The sequence below is a fragment of the Zalophus californianus genome, chromosome 6 (genome assembly GCF_009762305.2).
Source record: "Zalophus californianus isolate mZalCal1 chromosome 6, mZalCal1.pri.v2, whole genome shotgun sequence".
Classification (NCBI taxonomy): domain Eukaryota; kingdom Metazoa; phylum Chordata; class Mammalia; order Carnivora; family Otariidae; genus Zalophus; species Zalophus californianus.
In genome coordinates, this window is record NC_045600.1 from 10,995,400 (window position 1) to 11,013,484 (window position 18,085).

The window sequence follows — 18,085 nt, forward strand, 5'->3', positions numbered from 1 at the left end:
CACAAGTAGCAGAGGCCTTTACCAAAGATTGTGTCTGGTGACAAAAGGTCTGTAATAAATGATCCTGCATTCTGCTCTGTCTCAGAATGGGGCAGCGGGGAGCTAATCAGATAGTCCTCCTGGAACTTCCCTGTTCCCTGATGGCTGAACCCACAGTAAATAGATAATTGCCCCCAGGAAATGTGGAAGGGTTTATACATCATTTTGGCCACTCTGTAGTTTGTTGAGATTCATCTGAAACTAAATTAACAATTGGGTTTATATATAGATCTGTTGAATTTAAAATCAGTCTTTAGTATTTTGTATTTTGAGCATTTGTTGTTGGATCTGATATTTAGCTCATGTATAGATTGTTTTTATAGTAACTTTAGGTATAATTTCCTTCTGACTAATTTTATACCTTCAAATCTCAAATACTTCAGTTAAAAGCAAACAATCAGAAGATAATTATTTCTTTTCAAAGATGATACAGAAAGATTCTCAGGGGTTCTTTCTCCTTTCACTATTAACTTTAAGCTTCATGCACTGAAAACAATAAATTAATTCCTTTTTTATATGATGAAGGCTATAATCTTTCTCCAAACGTGATTTACAGAGATGAGTTGACAGATTCTCTTAATACTGAATCATTATTTCAGTCAGTGCTGGATGAGATGATGGTGGAGCAAACAGATCTTGTGCGTTTGCGAATGGTTAGAATGTCCAACGTGCCAGACACACTTTACATGGTCAACACCGCCGTGCCACAGTGCTGTCACATGATGAGCCACCAGCAGATCAGCAGTCACCAGTCAAGCCCTCCTTCAGTCGTAGCCAATGAAATTCCAGGTAAGATGGTAGCCTTCTGTGGGGCATTTATATTTAAATGAATAATCTGATCATTTTTGTAGCCTTTTTATATGTGCTAATTCTCTCCACTTTCCAGTACCCATTATGCATTGTTCTCATTAAAGAATTAGTACTTAATAAGCTAGGTTTTTTTGTTTCATATTTTATTTTCCAGTGTGTACAGGTTTTCCAGTTAGCCCCGAGTTTCTCAACCTTGGTGGTCTTGACACAATTCCTTGTTGAAGGGGCTGTCCTGTGCACCAAAGGGTGTACAACAGCATCCTGGGCCTATACCCACTAGATGCCAATAGCATGTGCACACACGCATGCGCACCGCACGCACGCACTCCTTTGTGACAACCTTTTGGAAACATTTTTATGTTTCTAGACATTGCTAAATGTGCTCTGTGGGGCAAAATCGCTTCCTGTTGAGAACCACTAGTTCAAAGGAATTCAGATTTTTCATCACCATAAGCGTGCTCACGTAAGACTCTGAGAAGAGTTATAAACTTACATCTTCGAGTCTAGACGTGTGCTCCCAAATGTGATCACTGTTGGTTTCCTAGAGATCCATCCAGCTTCCCAGGATCTGCTCTGTGAATTCTGTTGTAGCGCAGGCTCCTGTCATGACTTTAGGGAAATTTTTTCCTTGACCTTAGAGATACAACTGTTATGTCCAAAAATTTCTGAGCATCAGTTAATGTTGATTTTAACCAAAGGACGCTAGTATCAGTTTTTGAGGTAAGATCCACAGTGATCTGGGGGTCAGAAATTTTATAGAAATTTATCAATTTACCAATTACCACCACAAGATTCAAAAACATCAGCAGACTGTGGCATTATTAGAAATGGCACTATTAAAAAAAAAAAAAGAAATGGCACCATTCGCTTTCTGCTTATTAATGTCTGTTTCAATTAAGGACAAATAAAAGAATAAAGGAACTATTAATTGAACACATACATTTTATTCTGGGACTAATGTCTGATCATTGTTGGCCTTATCAGATTTAGCCACTATGGACAAAATATTGACAATCATTTATTGAAAAAGTATACAACAGTAGGAAAAGAAATACTCCTGTAGCTGATTTTTGCAGATGTTGAAGCTATGGTCATTAGCCTGGTTTTATCAGCTTGAGTTAATACAATTGAATAGCAGCAAAATTTAATCTTAGACCTGAACCTAAAAAGCCCAGAGATGTTCACAATTAAGTACATTCAGAAAAATAAGACTTGTCTTTGTTTTCTTATTTAACAAGACCTGGTCCTATTCTGGCGTTATCTGATTCTTCCCTCTTCCTTGCTCACCTCACCCTAAGGAAGGCCCTATAGCTTTATTGGAGAAGATGCCAATAAGGCTCATATCCTGGCTCTGCCACTTTATTTGTGTGACTTTTTTTTTAAGCTATTTTTTATTTATTTATTTGACAGAGAGAGAGCACAGGTACGCAGAGGGGCAGGCAGAGGGAAAGGGAGAAAGCAGGCTTTCCACTGAGCATGGAGCCCGATGCGGGGCTCGATCCCAGGATCCTGGGATCATGACCTGAGCTGAAGGCAGTCGCTTAAGCAACTGAGCCACCCAGGCGCCCTATTTGTGTGACTTTTGACAAGATAACTTACTTCCCTGAGCATTAATTTCCTTGTCTGTGAAATGGTTATAATATCTCCTTTCTAGGGTTGTTACGAAGATTTGAGGAAGTACCATGAGTGAGAGGCTTAGGAGTTTGCCTGGCACAAAGTAAACACTCAGTAAATGATAGCCCCCCTTTCCCCAGAAATAATAGGCATGGCCAGTCTAGTCAGTTTGTCTCTTAGATATTTATAGACGGTATCCCCAGTTCCCCAGCCCCCTGCAACAGCCTTAGTCCGGGTTCCGAACTGGTGTTCCTGCCTCTAACCTAACTCCCATTCTGGCCTTTACACCAGGGCTCAGCAGACATTTTCCAGGAGGGCCATTTGGTAGATATTTTAGGCTTTGTTGGCTCTGCAGTGCCCGTCACAGCTACTTAACTCTGCCATTGGAAGCACCAGAGACACTACCTAAACAAGTGGGTGTAGCTGTGTGTCAGTAAAACTTTATTCACAAACCCGGTGGCAGGCTTGATTCAGCCAACCCCTGCTTACCCTGCTCTCAGAGTGCGATTACTGCCTCACCGCCCTCCTCTGGTCCTGTCATTCCCCTGTACAAGCGACTGCTGTAGTTCTTAGCGTGACCCGCTCCTACCCATCTTTCTCGACTTCTCTCTTCCTATTCTCCCTGCTTGTATCTCTGAAGCCTAAGCTACTAGTGGTGTCCGCTGCTCGTGCCGTGCTGTCACTTGCCCGCTTGACACGGGCCTGGTCCTTCTGCTCGAGACACGTGCCTTCCCTCTACTTTCTTTACCTGCCTGGTTTTCTCTCCTTTTTCCAGACTCAGATTCCCCTTTTCCAGGCAGCATATAAGTTACTGTGTTTCCAGGAAATTAAAATGCTATCGACAAATGTATAAGAAGATTCTAATGCAGAACACATGCTTTCCTTCTTGTGCTCAGTGGGTGGGTGGTCTTGCATGCAGCTCAGATATTTGGTGAACCAGCCCTTTCTTTTTTCAGTTCCTCGTCTCCTCATTATGAAAGACATGGTCAGACGTCTGCAGGAACTACGGCACACTGAGCAGGTGCAGAGAGCCTACGCACTCAACTGTGGGGAAGGCGCCACGGTCAGCTACGAAATTCAAATTCGAGTATTAAGAGAGTTTGGTCTCGCGGACGCTGCTGCAGAGCTCTTGCAGGTGGGGATGGCATTCGACTAGGTGCAATAGGGAGACTTGATCATTGTGCAGAAGTTATTTCAGACCTCTCAAGGAGCCCTCACGGCATGCGTCTGTTTCTTAGTGCATTACCTTTCGCTGCCTCCAGGGACTGTGATAGCCTGGAAGTCCTGTCCTGTCCGAGGCACCCATTCCCCCGCCCCCTGTAGAGGCCGTGTGTAGGGTTGGTGGAGCGCACGGGCTCTGGAGGGAGAGCTGAATTTATATCTTGGCTCTGCGTCTTCTCAATTAGTTAATTTGGGCCAACCACATAAACACTCCGAGCATCAGTTTCCTTACCAGTAGAGTGGATGTTGTGATGATAAGAGGTGCTGTATGTAAGCAGCTGTGTCTCTTGTGCTTAATAGGCCCGCTAAAAGTTCATGGTGTGCATCCGCGTCGAATGTGAAAGAGGAAGTAGAAAACTCTGACCCTCTACTGCTTTGTCCCTCTTTGGGTCTCTAGATTTCAGGTTGTGGCCTACTACCAGACTTAACAGATCTGCCAGATGCCCCTTTTCTTGACTCTCCCCTCCTCCAGATAATAAGAAATTTTTTGCATGAAGTTACAAATCCTTGAGAATCAAGGAATGACTGCTTTTTTGTTTTGTTTTGTTTTTTTCTTTAACAAGCAGAGAAAAAAACTCATTTCTTACCAAGTATCAGAGCAGTAGCATCGGTTTTGTGATGAAGGAAGAACGTGTAAAGTGGTCTGTTCACAGCCGTGAAATCAGAGCCTTAAATAAAATGTAATTTTGTCTGGTCAAGTGATTGAATTTTTTTTGCCCCTGACTCCAGACTTGTTTAGCCTGAGTCTTCAAAGGGGAATGTGGTTGTGGTGTTTGCAGGGCAGCAAGCCGTTCTTGATTTTCATTTTTTGCCGTGGTTTCCATCCCTGAAATAGAGTCTTGTTATCTGTTCATTTCTTTTCCTTTTGCCATTCTAAATTGTATCTTAATTTGATATCTTAAGATGTATAAAAGTTTTATAAATTAAATATTCTTATATAATGTTTATCAAAATACTAATCAAACTGAGTCATACATAACAGGTAAAGGTTAGCATTTTATAGTTCTTATTTCAGAGAGAGTGTAGATGTTCTGTCAGAAAATTTTAGGAGGATCCTCCCTTGTATGCCTTTTCTTCCTTTGGTACTTAATTTTATTTTCTCAGCAAAGACACGTTTGAATTAGGTTTTATTTCCTCCTTTTGCATTATCGCATAATCTTGCAAAAGATAACTGATCTGATTGCTGGAATGTTTAGTTAAGCAGCTCTCCTTGATAGCCATATCTTAGGCTGCAGAACCTCCACTGTTTCCTTTTGTGCTGTTATGAAGGTAATTTTTTCTTGGGCTTCTGGCCTAGAGGAATATGTTGTGCCTTTTACTCTTGCTGAATGTGGTTTTCTTAGGATCTCACTTAATGCTGTCAACCTGTAAATTTCTATCTAGGAAATTTGCTAATAAATGTCCTTTTTGTTTGTTTGTTTGTTTGTTTGTTTTAAATCTTTCTTAGAATCCTCACAAGTTCTTTCCGGATGAACGTTTTGGGGATGAAAGTCCACTCTTGACACTGAGACAGTCTGGGAGATGTCGTGTTAACAGTACCCCCACTGCAGAAACCATGTTTACAGATCTGGACTCTTTCGTGGCCTTCCATCCACCTTTGCCCCCTCCACCACCTCCGTACCACCCCCCAGCTACCCCAATCCATAACCAACTCAAAGCAGGCTGGAAACAAAGACCTCCCAGCCAGCACCCTTCACGTTCGTTCTCCTATCCCTGTAATCATTCGCTGTTTCACTCCAGAACGGCCCCTAAAGCCGGCCCCCCTCCAGTCTACTTGCCAGGTGTGAGAGCCGCAGCACCTGATTGCACCAACACCACAGGACCGGGGAGACAGACTGTGGCCGCCACCGCCGCCACCGCTGCCCCCCCTTCGGCAGCAATAGCCTGTGAGAAACCAGTGGTAAGTTAGCACTTCGCTGATTTACCTAAAATAAAATGTTCCTGGAATATTAGAAGCAATTTCCCTGACCCCAGGAGCCCTACTGGGACTCAGTAGTGCCCAGGGGTGTTACCGACAAGCTGAAGGCTTAGACTGCAGGGCTGTGGAAAAGAGAGAGAAGGATAATGGAGCAGAGTGGGAGTGTGGGGGAGAGACGTTGTGTGCGTCGGGGCTAGTTGGTACCTGCCTTCGTGTTCATTGCAGGTACTTGGAGGGGGTCATGTTACTGGGCGGTGCCAGTGGATGTTACCAGTTTAGTGATGCTCCATTCAAGCACATGTCTAGAAGCTGCCCTCATTTCTATAGAATCTACTCTTCTACCGAATGCTTTGATGGGCCGGGAAGGGGAAGTTATTTATAGCTGTGTATACTGTCAGGAGCCATGTGGTGAAAGACTCCCTGCTCAGAAAATGGACAGATGATCAGTCCTTCGGCCTGGCCGCCTGTTCCATCAGAGCGCACATTTGCCTGGGGATCACAGTAGCTAGCGTCAGGAGCTAGTAAACGAAGCTATAATTCCTGGTCGATTTTGCATTGTATTAGAGGTTGAATTTCTGTTTAGATAATTAATACCTTTGGGGAAAAAAAAAAAACAGTAGTGATTTTTGAACCTTCCTGCTCAGTCACACATTGTCAGTGGATTTCAATAGAAAAACAAAAAATACATATATTAGTTCAGGGAATCTTTATTAAAATGTGATTTTCTGGACACTGGACTGTACACCTTGGGTCAAATTATGATCCTTCCTTTATACGCTTCTACCTACTCTCCCTGCTGTCCCCCCAAGCCCCTAAAAAAGAAGAAACAATAGGGATTGATAGTGTTTGATAGGCCACATTTCCATCCTATTGGCCTTGCCCTCACTTCCACAATTTCAAAAGTTCTACTACTTTTTATTTGAAATAAAATTCCCCCTTTAAAGGTAATTTATTTGTATGTTCATTGCAGTCTTTTTTTTTTTTTTAAGATTTTATTTTTAAGTAATCTCTACATCCACCGTGGGGCTTCAACTCACAACCCCGAGATCGAGTCACACATTCCACCGATTAAGCCAACCAGGTGCCCCACTGTAGTCTTGAATATAATAAAGAGAAATTGGAAACAACCTTAATGTCAGCAGTGGGAGAATGGCTAAATAAGCCATGATTCATCAATACCATGCAATATTATGCTGTAATTAAATAGTAACCTCCAAATTTGGTGACAGACTTATATATGTACTACATTTTGTGAAAATTAATATATGAGCAGAGAGGGAAAAAAAAAAAGAAAAATACCTCAAAATGTTAACAGTGGTTATCCCAGTAGGGAAGATTAGTGGGGTTTTTTTGTTTTGTTTTTGTGGCCTTTAGGATTTTCTATATTGTAATTTTTTTTTTTTTTTTTTTTTTTTAGATTTTTAAAACCTATTTATTTTAGAGAGCATGCGAGCAAGCACGGGGGCGGGAGGGAGAAGAGGCAGAGGGAGAGAGACAAGCAGGCTCCATGCTGAGCCCAACATGGGGCTCGATCCCACGACCCTGAGATCACGACCTGAGCCAAAATCAAAAGTCAGACACTTAACTGACTGAGACACCCAGGCGCCCTTATAGTGTTATCATTCTTAAAAATAAGCATGTATCACTTTTATAATGAGGAAGCAAAACCAATGAACATCATTGGTACAAAGAGGGAGCCGTGGGCCTTTTTCTTTTAACCCTCCCTTCTCCTCTCTCTGTTGGCAGTGTACACAGCCTGTGCTAAATGATCTAATGCCAGACATCGCCATGGGCGTGGCCACACTGTCACTCAAGGACAGGAGGCTCCCAGAACTGGCTGTAGACACAGAGCTAAGCCAGTCCGTTTCTGAAGTGGGACCAGGGCCTCCCCAGCATCTGTCATGTATTCCACAGAGGCATACGCACACGTCTCGAAAGAAACACACACTAGAGCAAAAAGCAGATGCTCGAGAAAATCAGCAGGAATATCCGGATTTCTATGACTTTTCAAATGCTGCTTGCAGACCTTCTACGCCTGCTCCCGGCCGACGCACCCCTTCCCCTTCACAAGGTGGATATTTTGGTCCTGATTTATATAGCCACAATAAGGCATCACCAAGTGGCTTAAAGTCAGCCTACCTACCTAGCCAGACCTCTCCGAAAAAGCAGGAAGAAGCTAGGAGAGAATATCCACTTTCCCCTGACGGGCATCTTCACAGACAAAAGAATGAGCCAATCCACCTTGATGTTGTTGAGCAGCCACCCCAGCGGTCAGACTTTCCTTTGGCAGCCCCAGAAAATGTTGGCAGTGGTCCAGCCCATGTCAGGGGACGAACAGCAGTAGAAACTGACTTGACTTTTGGGCTGACTCCCAACAGACCCCCACATCCTGCGTGCAGCTCTGAAGTTCCGGAAGAGCGATCCAGTAGGAGACTGGTGGACAGCGAGTCCCTGGGCCACGGAGCTCAGCGAAATACCGATTTAGAAAGGGAAGATTCAATAAGCAGGGGAAGGAGGTCACCGAGCAAGCCAGACTTCCTCTACAAAAAGTCTGCCCTCTGAGAGCAACCTCCAAGTCGTTTGTGCCTGAGATGTGAAACATCCCATTTTATGATGTAACCCGACAACTTAGAGACCAGTTTATCAATGCCAGCTAACTCAGTTTCATGTTATTTTAGTCTAGTTTTTGTATATACATGTTTATGAGACGTGGCATGCTACGAGGGTTCTTTTGAATGCTGCATCTGTCTGTTTTGTGTTTGAACAGTTGTGTGGGGAAGCATTTTTAAGAGCAAGCAAGCTGGCACTTTTTTTTTCCTCTTTACAAATGATGGAATTTTTTTGCACTTGTACATTTATTTTACCTGTATTGATTTTATATCAGTATGTCAAACTTTATTGCCACATTTAAAGGAACCGTATTTTCATACTTTTTTGCATTTTACCTTTCATCTACCAGTTTCCACGTGCATTGGACTGCACACTAAGATGTATTTTCTTATGAAATAGTTCTGTGCTTATTTTTTAATTATAGAAATTCCAAAGAACAGCACATCAAAATGCTCCTCTCTCTTCAGTAATTGTTTTAGTTCAGAAATCTTCCTGCTCAATCTCCATAAGTCTAAAATCATTCTTCCTTAACAAGTCTTGGGAGCTGGTCTTCATTCCTCCAGCGGGAGTCCAGCCAGGATCCTGACGTTTTCTGGTTCGGTAAAGAACCGAAAGGAGCAAAGCCTTTTGTGCCCAGGCTGAAGCTGTAGCTTTGTTCACCGTGTGGGCGCCGTCAGAATCCCCACTGATGGTGGTAGTGCGCATTAGCATAGCGCTAGCTGAGGTTCTCAAGACATTGGATTTCTTGGAAGCCTAAGGCAGCGGAAATAGTGAAGTAACTTAAGGGTTGCCCGACGGGATTTCTGGTTCTGAGCGCCGACTCTCCAGCTGAGACGGGAAATGACTGCTTGCTGCCTTCAGTTTTCTTGCTCTCTGTGGGAAAAAAAACAAAAGGGCTTCAGTCTTACGGATGTCATTTGGTGTTTGTAAGCCTATGTTTTCTTTTAAATGTTTTTCAAAGTTTGTCTGAATTTTGGTGTCCTAAAAAAGTTGTTGAAGGATGCATAATGCTTTGTCACCAAAAAAGAAAAAGAAACCTTTTTTTTTTTTTCCCAGTGAAACACTACATGTCCTACTTGAACTCCACTGGGGACGCTGGTTTGGGATTTTACTGAACCACTGAGCACATGGGATCTTTTAAGATCCTCTCCCTTGGAAGGGCAATGTGTGAGCTAAGGACTGTTTTTTTTCTTACTCTCCAATGTAAATATATTAGTATTTGAGTTTTTAAATCACTTCAACATTATTTGAGCATTCACTTTGTATTTTTATGAACACATACACAGCCGTAGCACTTAGAAAAAAGGGACTTGCCGAACATTCCCTCATGTGAAGGATGTCTGGGAGCCTCTTTTCTACGTATGTATATATAAATAAAACTATGAATCACTCACACTCACTCTAAAACTATGCAGGGCTAGGGAGCCTTTACAAGCTACCATATAAATGAATTACATGCACTTTTAAGTAAATAGGTTTCTATTGGGCGTCAACAACTCTGATTTCTCCCGAAGCTGTAGTTTCTCTTGACAGTCTTTCCTACTTTACCCTGTGGATATACACTCAGGAATAATCTGACATTTTCAAAAATCCTAACCGTAGGTAGTCACAAAGACGGGGAAGGTGTCAGTCTGTCTGCGTACACCGGCACATCGCTGCCCCGCATTCTGCCTGCTCGTTAGCTGCTCCTCGCATGGTCGTCGGGGCTGGTGGCAGTGCGCGCTCAGCTCTGCGCCTCCCACAGCGAACACTCGTCCCCTGGGAGGCTGACTAGCATCGCCTTTGAGGCTCCTTTTTTTAAAGGTCGAAAAACATAGGACTCTGTGCTCATTTTTAGGAGGTTTGACTCTATAATAGATGATGGTGTCTTTTGAAGCCTATTTCAGTCTCTCTCTTCAGAAACAAAAATTGTTAATTCCATCATATTCCTTAATGTGTATTTATATACATGTATTGACATGAATTATTTTGATATAGTTTTAAATTTCTATTCTGAATTCAGACTGTACTGTGCTGGTACTGCAAATAAGAGTGAGTAGAGCTAATTTGGGTGGGGAAAAGCTTTCTCATCTCTGACCTGTATTTTTTAAAATGTTAGACAAGAGCTGTTTGATGTCACACATTCATTTTCCTGAAAACTTATTAAATATTCTTTCATATCCCCCAAACATAAAAAGAAGTGGCCACTGTTCCTACTTTGATTTATGAAGTTTGCTTTTAATAATTTAGTAGCTGATCTGACTAAACTGTGTACAGAGAGGAACTCGCTTTAATCAGTGGGACTGTGGACCGGTGGGACTTGCAGAAGGTAAGCAGGTGCAGCGTGCGTATGCTCGGGCAGGCATCCGTGGACTTCTGACATACCTTGTGAAGGACGGTGGCTGAGGTAGGTTGGATAGCTGTGTGCATCTGGCTCTTGAACCCACCTCTCCGACCTTCTGCAGCGCTTATTTGGCATTAAAATTGGCATTAAAATTCTGTTAATGCTGTACTAAAATAAATGTGAAGTCTGAGTTAAGATTGCTCTTAGGAAAAAAAGTATGTATAATATAAAATTTAGGCCGCAGGACCTGGCATTTCACTTGGTTTAGAAATTTCATGAGAAACAAATCTCAAAATAGTGGCTCTCCTCTCGAGGCCACGGACAATCAGGCTGTCAGACAATCGCCACCTTCAGTGCCCGCCATGTTGCGGTTTAGAGAACTACCATTTAGCCCCTCAAGCGGGAAGAGAAGATCCATGTTTCTTCAAGATGCTGTTGGTCCTCTCCTTATATTTTTGTTTTAGTTTTGTGATTTTGATGGATAAGTTAAGTTCAAAGTCACCTGTGACTCGAAAAGAAATAGCAGCATGAAAGGCAAAAATTATCAGTGAAAAACAGCTGTTTCAGTTTTCCATGCACCACAGCCTTCCTCCCGTGCCCCGTGAGGTCCTTATAGGCACACGCCCCTAGACCTAAGTTCTCCTGGCGTTTCCAGAACCAGTTGGATTTTAAGGATTTTTAACAAGTTCTTTATATTTGAGTTTTTTGTAAAGCTCTCTGTGAAACTTTACCTAATTCTTGGTTTTGCGTCCTCAACAACTCTTATTACTACAGTTGCCACCTATTGTTGGGTTTTCTCTTGACTGGTTGTTGATGTTCTGGCAGCGGGCAGCCCTTGTGCATGTGAACGCGGGTGATGCTGCAGAGCGTGACTGGGGCAGCGGGGGCCGCACGCCGGTCTCTGCCGGGGAAGCGGGAACACTTCTCAGTAACTACTCAGCAAAATAGGTATTTCCATAATGTGTAATCCACCTTTCAGGGGGAAACATGTTTCATGAAACACTTGTAAGACACCTGTTTTGCAATTCTGAGGCATTCGTGTGGAATGAGCTCAAAGGGAAATGTTCATTTGACTTTTTTTTTTTTTTTTTTTTTTGGTTGACTTTCAACTGAAAGTTGAAAGTTACTGTTAAAGCAGCAGTGATGGGTGCTATTCCCGGTTCTGCAATGGTTTACTTTGTCTACTAAGTGGTTTACTTTCAAACCTCATCACACATAACCTTACTAAAAAGAGTTACCGTCACACACTAAAAAGTATTTTTACTATTTTCCATTAACACTGTTGTATGAACAATGTTTTATGAAATGTTAAGTTGTCTTTTTGTCCTGTAGATTGCAATAGCTGTTATATAATTGTTTAATTGGCAAGTCTTTGGATTTCTTTTTTTCCTCTAGAAAACCCTCAGACCATGTGTCAATCTTCCACATTCTGAATATTATAATAGAAAGATTACTTGCAAGTGTGTGTCTTGAAAATAACCTCTCGTGTTTGTGTGTTTACGTGGGTTCTAAGAGACAAGATAAGCTTTGGAAGCTTCATGGTATACCTACACATGACTGTGTATCTGGGTTCCATGGGCAGGTGGTATGGAATCCTGCTCTTAGATGGGGTGACTGAAAGATAACGTTCCCTGAACCCCACTTGCTGTTTATGTACCACATCTGTTGTTCAGAGAGGTGGTATCTTCTACAACACTGCATTTCTTGTGGTTGTGCTGTTACTGGTATAAAGTCAAGTGCCTTCAATGCTAAAGGCTCAGAAATTTTTCTTAAACTTATTTCATGTCCTATGCAAGTGTTTTCTACAACCTGCATAACCAGTACTTTGTAAAACTTGTTTACGCTTCAATTGTACATAGTGTTTTTTAAAGAAATATATAGTATTTTTATTTAGGTACCTCCAAACTTGAATTCGTCTGTGTGAAGCATTGTAAAACGATACATTTCTCTTTTGAGTATCATTACGGTTGTACAAAGGTTTCCACTGGTTCTATTTTTCTACTGTTACTGATAAGCATGTAGCACTGACTTTATCCTACATATAGTTGGCATTTCAAATAAATGGCTTGTATAGAACCTGCTGAGTTGGATACAGTCTGTTTTAGCCCTAGAGCATGCAGTCCTCAATTATAGAAGCGATTGTACTCCACTAAGGGTAGATTTGGGAGGCTTTCTAGGTGAACTTCCCCTCTGTTTCCAGGATTTCAGTTAACCAGGGGCTCTTTAAAATTACTATGGTTTTCTTGAAAATACCACATTTTCATCTAAATCAAGTTCATTCTCTTCTATTATTTTACTGGGATGCTTCTGAGATATTTCGGTTTACAAATTTTAGCTGAGAATTACTTGCACAGGGGTCTCCAAAAGAAGTTCAGCATCCTGCCCGTGAGGACCCACACCTGGAGGGTGCCAGGTGCTGTGGTCCGGCCGTGAGAAACCCAGACGCTCCCCAAGACTCACAGGTCTCCATGTGTCTGAGCTCTTTTCCTCTTTCCAACTCGGGCTCATCCATATTTTTCAATTTGAAAGGGTAAGGGAATCATGATCTAGTCTAGGTTTCTGAAAAAACATGCGAAATAGAAAGTTTTCTAAATTCCATCTTTTCAATTGCTGTAAAATCAGTATCATTTTTTTATTTTAATCATTTCACTAATAAGTTCCATTCTGGCCTTTCCCCCTTCATGTGTCACTAAGGCGATTATCTATATTCTGTAATCATCTTAGGTTTAACTGTGGACTCTCAAGATAAAAGCTAAGGGGTTTTTTTTTTGTAGGAGAGCTTCTTAAAAACCTAAAAAAGAAAAATGAATAAGTCAGTGTGTGCGTTCCTGTACTTGCAGATGACCCCTGGAATGGTGGGTGCCAGCCAGCTCCTCAGCCATGTCAGGCTGTACCTTTCCTCAGTTCATTGAGGAATATTTCTTGGGTCCACTCTTCCCAGCAGACAGAGCCAACAGGATACCTATTCTCAGAAACTCTGGACTCGCCAGAAATGACTTTTGTCCTAGAAACAAAGCAGTACAGAGCAGTAGGAGGTTATCATGGGTGAGGGAAAGACCTGCTTGACATGGCCCAGGAATGAATGAGGGGAGAAATATATGCCAGATTCAATGCCAGGCACTTTATGATTTTTTTCCTTTAATCAATGAATTAGATAGTATTTCCTTTAATCCTCTGTGAATTACATACTGTTATTAGTGCCATTTTGTCACAGATGAGAAAACCAAAGCACAGAGAGATATCAAGTTACTTGTCCAAGGTCACACCCCCAGTACGTCAGTAAGAGCCTAGGCTTAAACCCAGATGGTGTGGCTCGAGAGCCGGAGTTCTCAACCATGGAAACATACTGCACCCCAGAAAGGATGGTGACCCAGGCGGGGGGGTGCATGATGTGCAGGGTGTGGAGGCGGGCATAAGCGTGGCATTTATTTGTTCCGCAAACATGTATTCATGCAATGAGTAACTTCTAACCGCTCAGTCCTGAGGTGACAGTAATGAAAGACACAGCCCTGTCCCATAACGGTTGTAGGGTGTCGAGGAATAAAAGACACTGGATTATTACAGAGGTGAGCCTGGGGATCTAACTGGCCCTGGGATGGGGAAGACTTCATGTGGAAGGGACCTTCAGAGTGAGAGTGCAGGTCAAGGGAAAGTGAGAACCACAGGGCAGGGAGGAGGGGTGTCGGGGGAGGGTTTCCAGGAAGACGCACCGAGGAAACAAGCTCCCGGGGGAGTGAGAGGGGCGTCTGGCCCTCACAGGGCGGGCTGCCAGTTTTGATCATAGCGGCCACGGGAAGCTGCCAGAGTTGTAAGTAGATGTGTGTGTGCCACGTTCCCGGACTGCAGAGGAGCTGCGGTGGGTCAGGAGACCAGGCAGGAGGCTGGTGCAGCCTTCCCGAGAAGAGCCCAGACAGCCAACAAGACGAGGGGGAGGCTTCTGAACGTGATTCTGAATATGGCATGACTGCTACAGGAACCAGCCCCTGCTGGGTGCGGGGAGAGCAGGAGAACCTAGGTCAGCAGAAAGACGGGAGTTTCATGGTGGCCATGTGCACGTGGCCATGGGGTGCAAGCTAGGAGCTCAGGTGTCCAAGCTGGGGGTGCTAGGTGGGAGTTGGCCACATAGGTGGCTGACGTGGACAGCCTCGGGAGTAGGTAGTGTGGCTTTGGGGGGAAGGTTTGACATGAAAAGCAGGCCCAGTCAACTTGGAGGAACTCCAACCTTTACAGTTCAGCTAGAGGGAGCCTCGGGCCAAGGCGGCCTACCAGGTAGAAGGAAAGCAGCAGTGTGGGGCTCCCCGAAGGCCACCCCTTAAAAAGCAGGGAATATGATCTTCAGAATAGAGGAAGTGAAAGAAGTGAAACACAAAACCACGCATACGTATGCTCCCACTTGTGGAGAAGACACAGGAGGTCTGCAATACACTCGCATATCGAATAAACCTGAAAATGTCTGCAAGGACCTGTGCGAATGTTGCCAGGATGGCCTCGAGGTGCACCGTCATCGGGTGGGGACTTAATTGTATACATTTCATCCTGGTCAAATTTTCAAGGTACGTGTACATAATTACCTTTTCAAGTTAATTACAAGTAAGAGATTAGGGACCAATTCCACCCCTCCTCAAAAGCTAACCCAGTGGTTGCTGCTCAGAGATCTGGGAAGATCAGGCCCAAAAGATGCTCTGGGCTGGCAGCACGGAGGAGGCCAGTGAGGCTGGCAAGGGCGGCGTGGCAGCGAGCCGCGGCGAGAGGCCGGGGCAGATGGAGGTGAGACTCAGACACACACGGAGACTAGCCTGAGTGGCTCCGGCGGGGGAGGGTTGCAGGGGACGGGGCTGGAGGGGCCGTGAGCTGTGGGGGGACTGGGACGCCACCAAAGCTGGTGCTGTCCTCTTCACCAGCCACCCTGTCTCTTCATCTCCGCTTGCGACACAGGTGCAGCCTGGCTGGGGCGTACCCCCCACTCGAGAGCTGCTGACCCCATCCACATGGAGAGGAGGCCAGCTCAGCAGAATTTGTTCTTAAAACACCCCCCTCCTAATCCATCTGCTTTGTGGGAGCGTTCGGTAGTTCATCTTAGAACCCTCGAGGGACCGCTGGTGAAGGTGCCCCGTCCCAGCTACCAGAACCTACCACCCCCCCTTAACGGTACCGGGGCAGATGAACGGGGACATTTGGTCCTTTCTAGTATTTGGTCTTCCTGTACAGAACGACAGTAGCATGCCGCTTCCGCAGAAGTGATCCTCGGGTCCCCGGATCCCCCCTGTCACGTTTGCTCAGCTCGTCTGGGTTTGAAGCGTGCTCCCTTTGACAGAAAGGATGGAAGTGAGGTGCATGGTTCTGCCCTCTGTCACCTGCTAACCTTGCACTGTCCCCACTCCAAACGCAGCTGTATGCATGACATTGATAATGACATCGGGATTTGTCATGGGCCTCACTTCAGTGACCTCTTACATGTCCCTCCATCTGCATATTTCTGGCCCATGGACCCCTTTTAGTCTCTGAACACCCCCACACACACCTCCCCCGAGCTGGCCGGTCCACATAGCCATGCACGTTTCCACAAATGCCGGCCCTGAGCTTTGCACCAGCGCCAGGGTGAAGATGTCCTCTTCTGAGGTCTCCCCAGGCGGGGAAAGCCTCGGCTCTGGGGGTGAGCATCACTTGTCTCTCGACTTTGGGGAATCTGCTGGATGGCGGCCGGGCTTCGGAGGGAGCGAGGAAGCCGAAGCCAGGAAACCCGAGGGAGGAAGGGCTCGTGTTCCCAAGGAGGGCCTGCCTAGTGAGGACCGTCACCAGGGTGCCAACCAGGGCACAGCCAGGCATGAAGGACCTGGGGCTAAGCACTAACCCTCAGGGTCCCCATCCTTAAGTGGTGTGACAGCAGTTTGCTTGTTGAGCTTTGATGGTGGGTTTGTGACTTCTCCTCCTAATCCTCGAGGCACCCTGAGCCAAAATCTTGCTGTTCCCATTCTCAGAGCAAGGGCTGCTGTGAGGCGCTGTGGGCAGCTGCTTCCTTGTGCACACTCCTCCTGAAACCCTTCACCCTTACACTATTCAGCTACATAAACATCCTCCGTATCCAGAGTCTTCTCTTGGACGTACCATAAATATCTCCCCACCCTCTGTGCCTGAACGAAAAGCAGTCGTTCTTCCCATTTCTGCATATTCCCAACAGATGCACCCAAACCCCTGAGAGACCAGAGTGCCCCCCACTTCCCACCGCCCCAGGGCTGCCCAGACCTTCCACGGCCCTCAGGACCCTCCGCCATCCAGCCCGTTCGGCTCCATGGAATCCCTGACCCCAGCCGCAGGGTGGCCTGCCTATGGTGTTCTGCTGCCGCCCCCCGCCCCCGACACCCTCCTGCTCCTCTTCCACCTCAGCGGGGTCCCAGCTCTCCCAACACCCTGCAGCTTGCTCCCAAGAATGGGCTCCTTCCAGCACTTTCCATGGGCTGAGGGTCAGCACGGGTGGTGCGTGGCGGCCTCTCTCAGTAGCGCCTCCCCCCACCTGCCTGTCCCACTCCCACCGCGGCGCCCGTCACCACGGACATTCCTTTCATGCCCTGGGGCCTTGGTTCAGCCGCACCACTGTGCTGTCCATCCACGTCCTCACCGAGTCCAGCTACCTGCTCTTCGTCTCTGCCGCCCACACCATGACACACCTTCCCCTGGTCTCCAGAAGGGCTCGCCTTCGAAATCCTCACCTCACTTCCTGCTCCCAGGCCGCCCTCTCCCCCGTCCAGGTCCTCCCGGATGCCCCTCCTGTGCCTGTTCTGGGACTCTGGGCTCTGACCTCCTTCCTCTCCACTCCTGGGCGGCCCAACCTCCCCCAGGCGCCCACCTCCTCCCCTTGTGCACCTTGCCAGCCATCCTCCTGGCCAAACTCCCGCCATAAACAATGGACACATGATCTCCTGCGCCTGGACCCAGCCTCGGGGGACAACTGAAGACCATTACACGACCACAGTCCCCATGGTCCCCAGGCTCTAGGCTCGGCTTGCCCAGCCCTGTGAGTCAGCCCTCGGCTACTCTCCCCAGGGCCGCCCTCCTACCTTCCCCCTCCCACCTTCCCGACGGGCCACCCTCCAGCTCCCTGCTTGCTCCTTGGCCTTGCGGGCCAGATGCCTTCAGATGGACACTCCCTCAGCTTTGGCCTTGGACCAACACCCCACACACATCCCCTGCCCCTCTGGTGCCAGGAGGTGGCCTGGCCCTCCTGCCACCTTGGCTCCGGAGTCCACCCTATCCTGTCTCCTAACGGCCCTCACTTGGTCAGTGATGCTCTCACCTCTTCTGGGCATCACCTCCTCACACTGCACTTAGTCGCCCTAGTGTCTCTGACCTTTCAGCCGCATCTGCCAGGCCCGCGTCCTCCAGCTGCAGCCCGCCCTCCTCCCTGGGCTTCCAGGGCTCTGCGCCCCACCCTCCCCGGCCACAGCCGCCGGCCCCACCCACCACATCTGGCCTGGCCCCCAGCCACCTTCACGGCCATAGATGGGGGTGGGCAGGGCACTTGGGAGCACTCTCGACTGCTGGGAGTTGGTGTT

General features: G+C 46.2%; 1 protein-coding gene across 3 annotated transcripts in view; it reads left to right on the top strand.

The window, feature by feature from the left end:
- The window catches only part of BTBD7 (BTB domain containing 7), an 81,443-nt gene extending 68,832 nt beyond the window's left edge, over positions 1–12,611 (top strand). For 2 of the 3 annotated variants that reach the window (XM_027569919.2, XM_027569920.2), the window contains 4 exons: positions 639–828; positions 3,420–3,598; positions 5,132–5,584; positions 7,349–12,611. In XM_027569919.2, coding sequence (XP_027425720.1) covers positions 639–828; positions 3,420–3,598; positions 5,132–5,584; positions 7,349–8,164 — 1,638 coding nt within the window. In that variant the 3' untranslated portion in view covers positions 8,165–12,611. The remainder of the gene's footprint in view (positions 1–638; positions 829–3,419; positions 3,599–5,131; positions 5,585–7,348) is intronic. The other variant, XM_027569921.1, reaches the window with a different exon arrangement.
- The last annotated feature ends 5,474 nt before the right edge of the window (positions 12,612–18,085 follow it).